The 15409-nt window shown below is 49.5% G+C and overlaps 2 protein-coding genes across 2 annotated transcripts in view; one reads left to right on the forward strand and one right to left on the reverse strand.

Annotated features, from left to right (window-relative positions):
- On the reverse strand, positions 1 to 13818 carry TADA3 (transcriptional adaptor 3). Its single transcript, XM_010369407.2, has 9 exons — positions 13022 to 13818; positions 12072 to 12305; positions 10526 to 10776; positions 10322 to 10427; positions 7979 to 8120; positions 7786 to 7889; positions 6413 to 6522; positions 5110 to 5295; positions 1 to 585 (listed from the first exon to the last, which is right to left on the reverse strand). The coding sequence occupies exons 2-9, from the start codon at positions 12276 to 12278 to the stop codon at positions 393 to 395; spliced, it is 1299 nt and encodes a 432-aa protein (XP_010367709.1). The 5' UTR covers positions 12279 to 12305; positions 13022 to 13818; the 3' UTR covers positions 1 to 392.
- Positions 13353 to 15409, forward strand: part of ARPC4 (actin related protein 2/3 complex subunit 4) — a 15735-nt gene continuing 13678 nt past the window's right edge. The window contains exon 1 of the mRNA XM_010369408.2: positions 13353 to 13931. Within this exon, the coding sequence (XP_010367710.1) occupies positions 13929 to 13931 (3 nt within the window). The 5' untranslated portion in view covers positions 13353 to 13928. The remainder of the gene's footprint in view (positions 13932 to 15409) is intronic.

Below are 15409 nucleotides of genomic sequence, written 5' to 3' on the forward strand. Positions count from 1 at the left end.
TGCTTTTTTTGAAAAACCACAGCAGTCACTTTATTCTTAAGTTTGCACTTTACAAAACCACAAGGGAGAAGTCCTTGAAGGGGAAACAAGGGTAGGGGGTTAGGGAGTGGGGGATGGTAAATGGGGAAGAGGAAGACCAGGAAACGAAGTCCCCTCCAGCCCCATCTTCGGGACCAAGCAGAGACTAGGCCTCAGGCCAGCCCAGCAGGGCTTCCTGTGTCCTGGCTGTACAGAGCTAGGCCAAAAGACCTCAGGGGAAGGGCCACGGTCCTCTAGAGACTGTCACCATTTGAGGGACAGCCACAGGCCAATGCTTCCTGTGCGCAAAGAAGGAAGTGGGCCTCCCTTCCCCTCCCCGAGGCCAGATAATCAGCCTGAGGCAGGGGTGAAGGCTACCCATCCAGCAGCTTCAGGATGCTCTCGCGCTCCTTCAGAGTCTTCCAGGCCTGGTCCTTTTCTTTCTTGGTGGGAGTCCGCTTCTTCTGCCGGGCAGCCATGATCTTGCGAAAGGCGTCCATGACCTCGTTGTCAGCCATGCGCACCCGCTGCCTCAGCTCCTGCCGGCTCACCTCCTCCTTTGCCAGCCTGTGGGGACCAGCCAGCCAGGTACCACGGTCAGCCCACCTCCAGAGAGCGCCCCCGCCCCCCCTTCAAGACTAAGCCTACCCACCAGCCCAGGCTGGCATGCTTGTGGATTTTGTCATACAGTCGTGACCAAAAAGCAGTTACTGACCTGTACTTATATGGCACTATTTTAAGCTCCTGAAAAAAATATTAACTCATGTTGATCATGGGGGAGGCTGTGCACATGTGGGGACAGGGGGTATACGGGAATTCTCTGTACCTTTCTCTCAATTTTGTTGTGAACTTAAAACTGCTCTAAAAGAATAAAGTCTTGGCTGCACATCGTGGTTCACATCTGCAGTCCCAGCACTTTGGGAGCCCAAGGCAGGAGGATCACTTGAGCCCAGGAGTTCGAGACCAGTCTGAGGAACATAGTGAGATGTCTTTTTTTTTTTTTTTGGAGACGGAGTCTCGCTCTGTCGCCCAGGCTGGAGTGCAGTGGCCGGATCTCAGCTCACTGCAAGCTCCACCTCTCCGCCTCCCGGGTTTACGCCATTCTCCTGCCTCAGCCTCCCGAGTAGCTGGGACTACAGGCGCCCACCACCTCGCCCGGCTAGTTTTTTGTATTTTTTTTTTTTAATAGAGACGGGGTTTCACCGTGTTAGCCAGGATGGTCTCGATATCCTGACCTCGTGATCCGCCCATCTCGGCCTCCCAAAGTGCTGGGATTACAGGCTTGAGCCATCGCGCCCGGCCTAGTGAGATGTCTTTACTTTTTTTTTTTTTTTTTTTTTTTTTTTTTTTTTTTTTTTTTTTTTTTTTTTGAGGCGGAGTCTCGCTCTGTCGCCCGGACTGGAGTGCAGTGGCCAGATCTCAGCTCACTGCAAGCTCCGCCTCCCGAGTTTACGCCATTCTCCTGCCTCAGCCTCCCGAGTAGCACGGCGCCCGCCACTTCGCCCGGCTAGTTTTTGTATTTTTAGTAGAGACGGGGTTTCACCGTGTTAGCCAGGATGGTCTCGATCTCCTGACCTCGTGATCCGCCCGTCTCGGCCTCCCAAAGTGCTGGGATTACAGGCTTGAGCCACCGCGCCCGGCCCGAGATGTCTTTACAAAAAAAAATTAAAAAATTAGCTGGGTGTGGTGGTACACACCTGTAGTCCCAACTCCAAGGGGGCTGAGGGTTGCTTGAGGCCAGGAGTTCAAGGTCACAGTGAACTATGATCATGCCACTGCACTCCAGTCTGGGCAACATAGCATGACTGTGTCTTTAAAAAAAAAAAGTCTGGCCGGGCGCGGTGGCTCAAGCCTGTAATCCCAGCACTTTGGGAGGCCAAGACGGGCGGATCACGAGGTCAGGAGATCGAGACCCTCCTGGCTAACACGGTGAAACCCCGTCTCTACTAAAAAAAAAAAAAAAAATACAAAAAACTAGCCGGGCGAGGTGGTGGGCGCCTGTAGTCCCAGCTACTCGGGAGGCTGAGGCAGGAGAATGGCTTAAACCCGGGAGGCGGAGCTTGCAGTGAGCTGAGAACCGGCCACTGCACTCCAGCCTGGGCGACAGAGCGAGACTCCGTCTCAAAAAAAATAAAAATAAATAAATTAAAAAAAAAAAAAATCTTAAAAATATATACAGTAGGCTGGGTGAAGTAGCTCGGGCCTGTAATCCCAGCGCTTTGGGAGGTAGAGGCAGGAAGATCGCTTGAGGCCAGGAGTTTGAGACCAGCCTCCTCAACAGAGCAAGACCCTGTCTCTTAAAAAAATATATATATATATACACACACACACACACACACACGCACGCACACCCACTCTCTCTTTCAGTTAATCCTCCTAAAAACCCTGCAAAGTATGTACTATTATTCCTATGTTACCCGTGAGGAAAATGAGGCTCAAAGATGATCCCAGGATTCCACAGTGAGTAAGTGGGAGATCTGGAGCAGGCTGGGGCTAAACTCTTATTTTTAAATACTGTTCTTTAACAGGTGTTCCAGTGCCAGCAGAAGGCCTGCTTACTTCAGCATCTACATTCCAGAGCCCCCTAAGGTCTAGGCAGCCTGAGGCTGACAGGCAGTGGGTGAAACACCAAATCAATCTCTCTGAATAGGATCTGATTTATACATTTCACTGATGGTGGAGCTGGAAAGTCACTTAGTGATTGAGTCCAGCCTGCCCGTTTTCCAGAAGAGGAAGCTGCTGCTCAGGTCAGGGGGTGCTTAAGGCCTTGCAACTGCTCTGCAGCAGGGTAAGGGCTGTGCTCCGGTTTCCTGAGGGCCGCAAGTCATTTCTTCATTGCCCATTACTTTTTTTTTTTTTTTTTTGAGACAGGTCTCACTCTGTCACCCCGGCTGGAATACAGTGGCCTGATCAAGCTCACTGCAGCCTCCACCTCCCAGGAGCAAGTGATCCTCCCATGTCAGCCTCCTGAGTAGCACTATAGGCATGTGCCACCATGCCTGGCTGATTTTAAATTTTTAGTAGAGATGGGGGTCTCACTACGTTGCCCAGGCTAGTCTCGAACTCCTGAGCTCAAACAAGCCTCCCACCTCAGCTTCCCAAAGTGCTAGGATTATAGGCATGAGCCACCAGGCCCAGCTAAGGCCCATTACTTCTGTAACTGCACATGCCTGCTTTTCTCTCTCTTCCTCTCTCCCTCTGCTTCCCTCAGTGCCCCTTCCATCTGTGTTTTCTTCTCACCTTTCAGAGAAAACATGAACTATTACAGAAAGAGGCTTTGATTCAGCCATGGGCTCAAGTCTCAGCTTGGCTGTTTACACTGGGCCTTTATTTCCTCACCTGGTAAACAAGGAAAACAGCACCTCCCTCCTGGGTTGTTATCAAGACACTTGAGAGAGTGTAACATAAAGCCTCTGACACACAGTAGGCACTCAGCATACATTAGTCACCATTATCCTTAAATACCCTGGCAGCTTGTCAGCAACTACCTCTCCTTTTAATGGCACCTGTCTTTACTGATCATCCGCTAGTAATCTGCAAGTCTCTTGCTGTGCCTCTCTTGCTGGTCCCTAGCACAATGTCTTAAGAGACAATAAGAATGGCCAAATGATTAGCTGGGCATGGTGGTGGCACGTGCCTGTAATCCCAGCTACTCAGGAGGCTGAGGCAGGAGAATTGCCTGAACCTGGGAGGCGGAGGTTGCAGTGAGCCGAGATCATGCCACTGCACCCACTGCCTGGGCAACAGACTGAGACATTGTCTCAACAAAAAAAAAGGCCAAATGGATGTGTGTGCCCTGTCCTGTCAGGGCTCTATGAAGTTAAGACACAGCACTTGCCTGTGAGAAGCAGAGACTTGTTTGGGTTGCTTCCCTATCTCTTTAACTAAAGGGTAGCTATTCCACAGTCTTCCTCCAGATGTCACCTATACCCTTTTGTGATCAATGCAGAACAAGATGGATGGGAGTTGACCTCAAATGAATGGTAGGCACTGTGATGGATTCCCAAAAGAACATGTCCTAAAACACTGGTCAATTTCTTGTGATAAGCAAATAAAAATCACAGATCTCCAACAAAATGTTAACAGTTAATTAGTCTAGGTGGAGAATATACTGATGTTTATTGTATGATTCTTCCAGATTTTCTGTGTGTATGAAATTTTTAATAAAAAACTTTGGGGATAAAAAGAAAATCAGCATGAAAAAATAAATAAATTTATTTATTAAATAAATAATAAATATTTATTTATTTAAAAATAAATAAAAAATAAAATCAAAAATAAATCACACAACAATGTGCATATGGGTAACACTACTAAACTGCACACTTAAAAATGGTTAAGAAGGGGCCGGGCGCGGTGGCTCAAGCCTGTAATCCCAGCACTTTGGGAGGCTGAGACGGGTGGATCGCGAGGTCAGGAGATCGAGACCAACCTAGCTAACACGGCGAAACCCCGTCTCTACTAAAAAATACAAAAAACTAGCCGGGCAAGTTGGCGGGCGCCTGTAGTCCCAGCTACTTGGGAGGCTGAGGCAGGAGAATGGCGTAAACCCGGGAGGCGGAGCTTGCAGTGAGCTGAGATCCGGCCACTGCACTCCAGCCTGGGCGACAGAGCGAGACTCCGTCTCAAAAAAAAAAAAAAAAAAAAAAAAAAAAAAAAATGGTTAAGAAGGGTAAATTTTTTTTTCTTTTCTTTTTTTCTGAGACGCAGTTTCACTCTTGTTGCCCAGGCTGGAGTGCAATGGTTGTCTTGGCTCACTGCAACCTCTGCCTCCCAGGTTCAAGTGTTTCTCCTGCCTCAGCCTCCCATGGGGATACATTTTACATTATGCCTTTACCACAATTAAAAAACCAAACCAAATCAAATCAAATCAATCGATCAATCAGTCACAGGTGCCTGAGCCCCACTCTGTGGAATTAGAATTTGTTTGACACATACCCGGTGGACTGGCCACTGCTGTTTCGAGGCTCTCCAGGCGATTTAGAGGCCAGCCAGGCTTGGAAAGCTTGTTGTAAAACCCCTGGAAGGTGACCAGCTGTGGCCACAGCCTCCAAGGCCACCCGCGGGACTGTGCATCCTGTTCACACTCACCTCAGCAGGTCGTGCTTCTTGGTGCGGTTGTGGGCACTAAGTGCCTTCAGCTCCGCCTGCCGTTTGCGCAGCTCAGCAAGGACCTCATCCTCGGAGTCCTCTGCCGGGCGGTCCTCAGACTCCAAAAGGCCCTGGGCAATTAGCTCCTCCTTGATGCGGCTCTCCAGGGACTTAGTATGCGGCACACTGCAGGGGGAGGCAGGCCCTTGTCAGACTCAAGAGCCAGCTTGGAGGAGGGCCCACCTTGGAGGTTCCCAGGGCTTCCCAAGCTCAGTGAAAACCTGCCTTTCCCTTTGGGCACCCCCTCTGTGTCTATCCAGATACAAAGGGAAGGACAGACACATCTGGTCTGGTTTTTAAACACAAGCAACGTATGTATCCACTATCCAAAAAATATGGAAAAGCCTGTTATGCCAACAACCCAGAGAGAATCACTATTATTTTGTTATATGTTATTATATATATTCCAGATTTTGTTATATATTATTCCCAATCTTTTACTACATATTAGTCCAGGTTTTTCCCCTATGTGCACGTATTTAAATATATTTTAAAATATATTTTAAGTAGGCCAGACATGGTGGCTCATGCCTGTAATCCCAGCACTTTGGAAGGCCGAGGTGGGAGGATCACCTGAGGTCAGGCGTTCAAGAGCAGCTTGGCCAACATGGTGAAACCCCATCTCTACTAAAAATACAAAAATTAGCCTGGCATGTTGGCAGGCACCTGTAATCCCGGCTACTTGGAGGCTGAGGCAGGAGAATCGCTTGAATCTGGGAGGCGGAGATTGCAGTGAGCCAAGATTGCGCCATTGCACTCCAACCTAAATGACAAGCGTGAGACTCTGTCTCAAAAAAAAAAAAAAAAAAAAAAAAAGAAATACATTTTAAGTAAAAATAAGATTATAAAAATATGTATCTATACTGGGCTACAACTAACATTTTCCCCACTTGGCACTCTATAATTTACATCTTTTCACATCATTTACCTGTATTTCTCTGTACTTGCAGCTATCTGATTAATAGTTGCAAGTTATTTCATCATATGGAGTTATGCCAATTTAGCCAACCACTCCCCTTCAGCGAGACATTTGGTTTATTTATGGTATGAACAGTTCTGTGCTGAACAACCCTGCACTCAGTCTGTGCATGCAGACACACTGGGCCAGCACTCACACTTGAGACTGCTATTGGGCTTCACCTAACTGTCCCCAGCCTCTTATTGATGAGGAACTCCCCAGGTTGAGAGAGAAGCCAACAGAAGTGGGCGCCAGACTGTGGGTTGTGGATAGGACACCACTCACCTGAAGGGCTTATTCTGATTGCGAGGGGAGGTGCTTGCCCCGTCAGCCCCTGATTCTTTCCCAGACATGTCAGGAATAGGAGAATCCTCCATAGGGGAAATAATATTTTCCTAGAAGACCACAGAAATGGGTGGAAGGAAAAAGAGCTGTTCTACTTTCCTGCTCCTTTCTGACCTACACTGACAGTCTTCAAACACCAGAAATATCCTTTTATCTTTCCTATCCCACCTACTCTGGGAAGCCTTCCCATACTGATCCCAAACTGCTTTGATTATTCTAGAAATCCATTTTTGTACTGATATGATGAAAAAGGAACACAGAAGAGAAATGATTAACACTCAATGATGGTAATGAACAGCTAAGGTTGGTGAAGTGCCTGCAACGCACCAGGCACTGTGCTAGGCCTGCTGTGGCAGAGGTGCTAGCTGTCCGAACGCCACTCTCCTTTCCTCCATGGCAGCTAGGCAATGCCTGTCCAGCTGCACTACATTTCCCAGGCTCCCTTGCAGGCAGGTATGGTCATGTGACAGATTCTCTCCAGGGGAAATAAGAGCCACAGCTAGGCATGGCCCAAAAAGTTTCCTTCACACACTCCTCCTTGCTTTTATTCTGTGGGACTGGAGTGACAATTATGCCCACAGTGACCTTGTGCAGACTGCAAGGCCACCGTCAGCTGGGGTTCCTGTCTGATGATATGAGGTAGAGACCTGCCCCTTCCCCTACCTTAGATAACCTGGAACACGTACCCAGACTGTTACATGAGAGAAACTATTGTGTTTGAGCCAGAAAAGAAAACTGAGTCTCAATGAGGTGAAAGAGTATGAGGGTGTGTCTAAGGTCAACCAGCAGGTATAAAGACAGGGACCCCGAAGTAGGGGTTTGAATCCTGCTGTGTGAGACCTCAAGTGAACAATTCCCTTTTCTGAGCCGCTAATCTTCTTATCTGTAACACAGGGTTAACCACTGTCCTAGCCTCCAGTGGGAGGATGTGTATAAAGCCCCTCCAACAGATGCTTAGCAAAAGTTAATTGTGGAGTAGAGGCTATCTTTGGGGGAAGTTGGAGAAAAACAGGGGCACGAGAGGGGCTTCTAGGATATAGTAGTGTTTCATTTTGTAATCTCCAGGCTGCTAATACAAGCTCATTTGTGAAAATTGTACATTTATGATCTGTGCACTTTTCTGTTAGGTTGGTGCAAAAGTTATGTATTATTCCCAATCTTTTGCTATATATTAGTCCAAGTTTTTACTTTTGCAGCAACCTAATTATTTTTGTACCAACCTAATAAATGTATGATATATTCCAATAAAAAATAAATATAACACATTAAAACACAAAGTAAATGTGGTTCCTGTTTTGGGTTAGGGTGCTCACCTCCACCAGGGCCTGCAGGAGGCGCTGCGTCAGGGCACCAAAGGGGCATCCATCTTCCGGCTGTTCATGCTGGGCCTCAGACTTCTTCAGCAGGGCATCCACATCTAAGTGGGCATAGGAAAGGAGGGCAGGTGGGGTGAAGTTCTGGAACTCAAGTCCTGACCTGGGGTTGGCAGGGAGGTGAGAGGCCTACCTTTAGTGTCTAGTTCAGTCAGTGGCCCCATGAGGCCTTTCTTCTTGTCAGCCACGGCTGCTGCCCGGGCCCCATCCTTCTGCTCCTCTAGCAGGTCCTCCTGGGCCCAACGCTGGGAGTAGTGCTTCCCCAGGGGTGGGATCTGTGGAAAAGATGGCACCCAACCCTGAGTGGGTAAGCACTGGCCAGCCATGCTTCAATCATTCATTCATTCACTTACCTGTCTTATCTCTCTCTCAAGTCCCTAGTCCAAGGCCAGGCCCAGTGGCAGATATAGGTAAGAAAGTATAAAGAAGATAAAACCTCTGCTTTACATTCTAATAAGGGAGACAGGTCCAAAAAGGACTAAGACACACACACAGAAGCCAATCTGAAACAATTCCCAAGATAGAAGGTGCAGAATACTCTACATACACGGATTGTCTCAGGTCACATCAATTGCCTCTCGAGAGAATCAGGAGCCTTCAGGTCAGGAGTTAGAGGGAATTACCTTTTATATGGCTTGAATTAACTGCTGTCTGTATGAACTCTTTTTCAAATAAATTTTTAAAAAGTCAGGTAAGTGAAGTGAAAGAGATAGATCAGAGTGTTGTGGCAGCACAAAGGAGAGACTAACTTTCTGCTGGGGAATCTGAAAGGGTGCTTTGGTGGAGGTAACATGAGATCAGGGCCTTGGAGGGTGAGTCAAGTCTATCAAGGAGAGAAGAGGGAGAGAAGAGCTTGCCAGAGGGGCCCAGAGACCAGCAAGGAGGCTGTGGTGTCCTGGAATGACGGCAAGGTACTTGGTGGGACTGGTCAATACAGCAATGAAGAAGGGTATGGCTGAGGAAAATGGAGAGGGGCACTGGAGCTGTGCCATCAAGGACTGGGATGCGTGGACTTGATCCTGTAGATAACGGGATGAAGAGAGGCCTAGATGCAGCGCCATGTCATGAGCACATCTGATGACAGCTGACCTATGGGAGTATTCTCCCTCAACATTTTTCTGTATTTTCTAAATATTCTTTAATGGAGCATGTTTTATTTATTTTCATCATTAAAACATAGAGTTTTTTTTTTTTTTTTTTTTTTTTTTTGAGACAGAGTCTTGCTCTGTCGCCCAGGCTGGAGTGCAGTGGCCGGATCTCAGCTCACTGCAAGCTCCGCCTCCCGGGTTCACGCCATTCTCCTGCCTCAGCCTCCCAAGTAGCTGGGACTACAGGCGCCCGCCAGGTCGCCCGGCTAGTTTTTTGTATTTTTAGTAGAGACGGGGTTTCACCATGTTAGCCAGGATGGTCTTGATCTCCTGACCTCGTGATCCGCCCGTCTCGGCCTCCCAAAGTGCTGGGATTACAGGCTTGAGCCACCGCGCCCGGCCTAAAACATAGAGTTTTATATCTTCTTAATTTTTTTTTTTTTGAAGTGGAATCTCGTTCTGTCACCCAGGCTAGAATACAGTGGCACGATCTTGGTTCACTGCAACCTATGACTCCCCGATTCAGGTGGTTTTCCTGGTTCAGTCTCCCGAGTAGCTGGGATTATAGATGCACGCTACCATGCCCAGCTAATTTTTGTATTTTTAGTAGACACAGCATTTCACCATGCTGGTCAGGCTGGTCTTGAATTCTTGACCTCAGGTGATCTGCCTGCCACAGCCTCCCAAAGTATTGGGATTACAGGTGTGAGCTGACTTTCTTTTTTATTTATTTATTTATTTTTAAAGACGGAGTCTTGCTCTGTTGCCTAGGCTGGAGTGCAGTGGCGTGATCTCAGTTCACTGCAACTTCCACCTCCTGGGTCCAAGAAAGTCTCCTGACTCAGCCTCCCAAGTAGCTGGGACTACAGGTGCACACCGCCATGCCTGGCTAATGTTTTGTATTTTAGTACAGATGGGGTTTCACCATGTTGCCCAGGCTGGTCTCGAATTTCTGAGCTCAGGCCATCTGCCTGCCCTGGCCTCCCAAAGTGCTAGGATTGCAGGCATGAGCCACTGCACCTGGCCCAAGCTTTACATCTTAAAGAAGAAAGGTTCCTCCACAGGCCTCAAAGCAGGAACAGAGTTAAGGGGCTGTTTGTATAGAAGCTGATGAAGGCTTGGACCAAAGCAAAGGGACAGAGATAAAGGAACACGGGCACACTTCACTTAAGCTTGAGGGCGTGGTGACATCTGGCTCGGGTAGAGGAGAGGCAGCGCACACAGAAAGCTGAGTTTGGACCTGGGTGTCTGGATACACTGATGGAGCAGATAGGAGGCTGGACAGGGTAGGGGAAGGAAGATGACGCATGGCTTTAGTAGCTTTAATTCTCAGCCACCTCTGAACTCTCTTGTTCTGCATCATGTCTATCAAGGCCCAGAGTTTCTACCTTGTAATGCTCAGCCTCATCTTCTGGGGGCTTCAGTAGCTCCTCAAGTGTGCGGACCTCCTCGCTGGTGATGTCAGCACAGTAGGGCTCCACTGAAGCCCAGAACCTGCAGGGAGAAGCAGATCCTCAGTGGGTGCCCCTGCCCCACCAGCGCTTCCACCACCAGAACCTCGAGGCCCCCTTCTATGTTCTCTAGCCCAGAACCTGTTGGGAGCATCATTTTTGGGGATCCGTGGCACGTCAATAGGGTCATCAGTGAATTCATATTCCTGGATCTTGGGCTGAAGGTTTTTGGATTTGGGCCGTCCTGGGCCAGGGCCCGGCCCATGTCCTGCCTTCCCTTCCAGTTTCTGCTTCTTGGGCTTTCCATGTTTCGGAGGAGCTCCAAGTTCATGGTCTCGACCCAGCTTCAGGAATCTCCGGTCACCTTTCTTATCCTGCCAATCGGTGAGGATCTGAAATTTACAGAAACTGTCACTGAGGGGGAGAAGGGAAAACACAGAATATCTCTTTCCTCTACTGAATAAATTAGGATCTAGAATCTAAGGAGTCTCCTGGGTCTTTCCCTATCCTCTTTTTACCTAGTAAACTCTTACTCATCCTTCAAAATTCAGCTCATTTTCTGTACCTGGCCTCTTAGGACTTTATTCATATACTTATCATCTCATTCACTTGTTCATCTGTACTCTTGATTCACTTCTTTATCACCCATGCCAGTCACATACTGTTTAACAGAAGAGTCCTCCCAGCAAACCTTCACTTCAATGTCACCACCACTGAGATGCCTTCTCTGAATCAGTTACCCAGGTTCTTAGATGCTAAAATACAACTTGAGTCATAGCCTTCCTCAAGGAGCTTCCATGGATTCCCAGGGACAAGTTAATGCCATTCATCCTTTTAGGTCCAGTTGGCACCTCCTTCCTCTACAAGTCTCTGGCACTTCACACCTCCATTGTGCACCCAGTCATGCTGTTTGGTCACACTGGAATGACCATCGCACCTTGTCTCTTCAACTAGACCATAAGCTACTGAAGACCAAAAAGCCCACCTTAACCATCTCTATTTTGCAGGATACAGCATAGCGCCTGGCACACAAGGCTCAAGGCATCTTTATGCAGTGAATAAAGTAATCAGAGTAGTAAATAAGTAACACCTGAAGTGCTTACTTAGTGTCTGGCATTGGGTTGTTTTTGCAAAAATTCTCTCTTAATCCTCACAAAAGCACTAAGGTAGGTCCTATTATTCACCCCACTTTGCAGATAGGGAAACCGATACTCAGAGATATGAGAAAACTTTCTCAAAGTCATATAGCTAGGAAACAGCAATGCTAGCAAGTGCTTATGCCAGGATTCAAATCCAGGTCTCCCCATTCCAGTTCCCTAGGACTCCTAACCACAACATCACATCACCTGGTATGCACCTGACTTTCTCCCTTTCCTAGTTGGCAAGCTCCTTGACAGCCAAAACTGTCCTAATTACCTTTCTCTAATGACTAGTGTAGAACCCAGAACATAATGAGGGATGGGTGGGGGGGATGCCAATAGAAGTGTACTGAATTAGAAATCTTGCAATTTAAGGGGATCATGCATATTCTTGTTATTTTTTGTGTCATGCAAACCCAGTTTGGGTCTCTCTCCCTCTCCCCACAAACCCCTGTATCCCAGGTCTCAGCATATGGAGCTAACTCAATGACCCATCCCATAACTTGTTGCAGTCCATCTCTGGTGATGGCCCCTCTCTGGGGTATCACCTGGGTTTCGGCCTCAAGCACACGCAGGCGCCGGCTGGCAGAAGACAGCAGGGTCTCAAGCTCCAGCTGCAGGGTGTCCAGCTCCTCGATGCCGATGCCATCATCCTCGGAGCGCGCCAGCACTGCCGTGTAGCGGGGACAGACCTTCAGGTGATCCACAGACTTGAAGTCATGGAACTGCAAGGGGCAGTCTTTCAACTCACTCATGGCCCAGGATATGGGGATCCTGTGGGGCTGGAGAGGACAGGGCCATTGATGGCAGACAAAGTGGTTTGAGAAAAGCCCAAGGGCTTCTTACCTCCAGGGACAGCCTCAAGCAAGCCAGGCTTCAGTCCCTTACTGACAAAATTGATGGCACAGTTCCTACTCACAGGGCACTTAACTGTGTACCAAGCTAGGCGCAAAGCACTTTATCAGCTTATCTCACTTAATTTCTCACTCAGCACCATGAACAAGGACTGTTGTGATCTCGTTTTTACAGAGAAAGAAATTGAGACTCTGTAAGGGTGGGTATGTGCCTATGCTTCCAAGATGCAATTTGAACCCCGCTATATTGAGTCTGCACCCCGATCACCATGCTATATTACTATGCATTGCCTTGCCTTTCTGATGCTCTTTCCTTCCATTTCTCTTGGGTTCTGCTAAGACTTTGAGTTCCAAGCACCCCATTCTTACCATGTTCTCTGGGACTCTTGGCCTCTTTTCTTATCCTACTCCACCTTTCTCCCTTCTCTAGTCACTAATAGTGGTTTAGAACGTGGGCTGGTAAGCCAGACAGACCCGAGTTCAAGTCCGGGCTTTACCATTCTCTACTTAGGTGCCCCTGAACATGTTATTTAACCTTTTTGAGTCTCTGTTTTTCCATCTGTAAAATGGGAACAAAAGAAATCTCGGTCTGTTTCTCCATTAAAAGTCTGAATCTGAAAAATGGGGATAACAACAGTACCTACCTCCCTGAGATGTTCTGAGGATTAAGAGATGATGCCCGTCAAGAGCCCAGTTCAGTGTCTGGCACAGAAATGGGACTGTTTAATGGCTGGCCCTGCCCGGGGGTCGCCCAAATGTCCCGCCTTCAGAGTCCTCGTTCTCTAGGGACACCCTAGCGCGACCCCCGCCCCCTCTACCTCCTCACTGCGGCCTCCTACGGCCCCAGGGCCGCGGGAGGGGGCGGGGAGTTCCGGTCGATGGGAGCAACCGCCCCGGAACTGGCTATGGGCGGGCCCCTTGCAGTTGACGCGGGGGCGGGGAGTCAGCGAGGGCGAGCCTACTGAAGTTTGCCGGGGGTGGGGAGAAGGTGGGCCTCGAGCAGGCCCGCTAGAGGTGGGGTGCGGGTGGTCGGCCTCAGGCGAGCCCCAGGGCACAGCCCAGGGCGGGAGGCGGGGCTTGGCGGCGGAGATCTCGGCGCTGCAGTTAGCGCCGCTGAGCCTCAGGAGCTGCGGGTAGGAGGGGCGAGAGAAAGGATGGGGGCACAGAACCGGAAGAAACGAAGGGCTCCTCCGCTTCAGCTTGTCCTAATTTGGTGCCCAATCTGAAGCTGGGCTGTACCATTGCATACCTGGGGGGAGGCTGTGGCAAAGGCAACAAGAAGGCCTGAAGGAACAAAGGGGAGCTCCTCCCATTCCTGGAGGAGCTTAAGTAGTGACTCGAGTGCAACAGTTTAAAGATACCGAGACAGCCCTAGGTGGAAAACTTCCGGAAGGCCCAGGCGTTCGCAAGGGCTCCCTATCCCGCTCAGAGCATAGATGGTACCGTCCGGAAGTCCGGGCGGAGACAGCGGCTGCGCTTCTCGCGAAAGGGCAGGCATCGCGGGGCTGGCCACTTCCGTACTTCCGCTTTCCGGCCCAGCCAGCGCCCGCGATGGTGAGAGAGCCGGGCCCCCGGCCAGGGACCCCCCCCCCCCCAGCTGTTCAGCCTCAGGGCAGTGGGTCGGTGGGAGATGTGGCTTTGCCGCAGGGGCGCGGGGCCGAGGGATGCCGGGGGGTTGTGGGGACACCATGAGGGTGGGAGAAAGAGGGCGGGGGCCGAGGTGAGGAAGGGGCGAGTAGGAGTACTCCCTGGTTTGAAGCGGGCCTTGCGGCTTCATGATCAGCCTTCCAAGCAGGTAGGGGCTTTTCCTGAGCCCTGGAGGAAGCCGGAAGTCGGGCTTCCTAGGCTCTTTGGAGCGTTTCGAGGGTACGTAGTCGGACTCTTAGCCCGTCGAAGGGCCGCTGAGGCCCTATCCACAGTAGAGCTTCCACCTATCCACAGTAGAGCATCTGCCTATCCACAGTAGAGCTTCACTAAATACGCCCTTTGTCCTCTTCTGCCTTCCTGATCCTACTGTTGCTTAAGGCAGGCGGCCACACTTCCTTATCCCACTATTGATAGCTCCAGCCCTGCTTCCACCCCACTGGAGGATCTCTCGTGTTGCTTCCATTCAGGCCCCTCCTGGTCAGAACTGAACTGTGTCAGACCTAGTGTTTGTTAGCTGTGATACTGCTCATCCCTCCCTTCCTGAAAGTCCTCCCTTTTTCATACATGTGGGTATTCTTGGGAGTTGTGACTTTGGATGACCACCTCCCTCATCCTCACACCTTCCCTGGTGATACCGATCTAGTCTGCTGGCTTCACTGACTTTCTTCACTCTGATGACTCCTAATCTGGCTTCTCAGCTCTCTTTCAAGGTTTGCCTGGATATCTTGAAGAGACCTTGAAATTACACCTCTAGTTCAAAACTCATCTTCCATTCTAAATTTGCTCTTCCTCCTGGGTTCCCTATCCTGGCAAACTTTGTGACCTCATATCTCTGCTAGAAATCTGGATTTTTTTTTTTTCCTAACGGAGCACATGCCTCTTGATTTTTAAAAATTTAAGTTCATTGAGGTATTGCATGAGACTACGTCTGTTTTATTCATGAAAGGACAGGCGTCACGGAGCCAGTCACCTTTTTTAGGTTTACTGTCTATAACTGTTGCCAAAGGGCGGGCGCGGTGGCTCGCGCTTGTAATCCCAGCACTTTGGGAGGCCGAGGTGGGCGGATCACGAGGTCAGGCGATCTAGACCATCCTGGCTAACACGGTGAAACCCCTTCTCTACTAAAAATGCAGAAAATTAGCCGGGAGGGTGGTGGTGGACGCCTGTAGTCCCACCTTCTCGGGAGGCGGAGGCAGGGGCAGGAGAACGGCGGGAACCCAGGAGGCGGAGCTTGCAGTGAGCCGCGATCATGCCACTGCACTCCAGCCTGTCGCTGCAACGACAGCAAGACTCCATCTCAAAAAAAAACAGTGTTGACAAAAACTTGCTGGGTATGGTGGCATGCGCCTGTAGTACCATCCGCTCAGGAGGCTTAGGCAGGAGGA

Source organism: Rhinopithecus roxellana, chromosome 1, assembly GCF_007565055.1.
Source record: "Rhinopithecus roxellana isolate Shanxi Qingling chromosome 1, ASM756505v1, whole genome shotgun sequence".
In the NCBI taxonomy this organism is placed as follows: Eukaryota; Metazoa; Chordata; class Mammalia; order Primates; family Cercopithecidae; genus Rhinopithecus; species Rhinopithecus roxellana.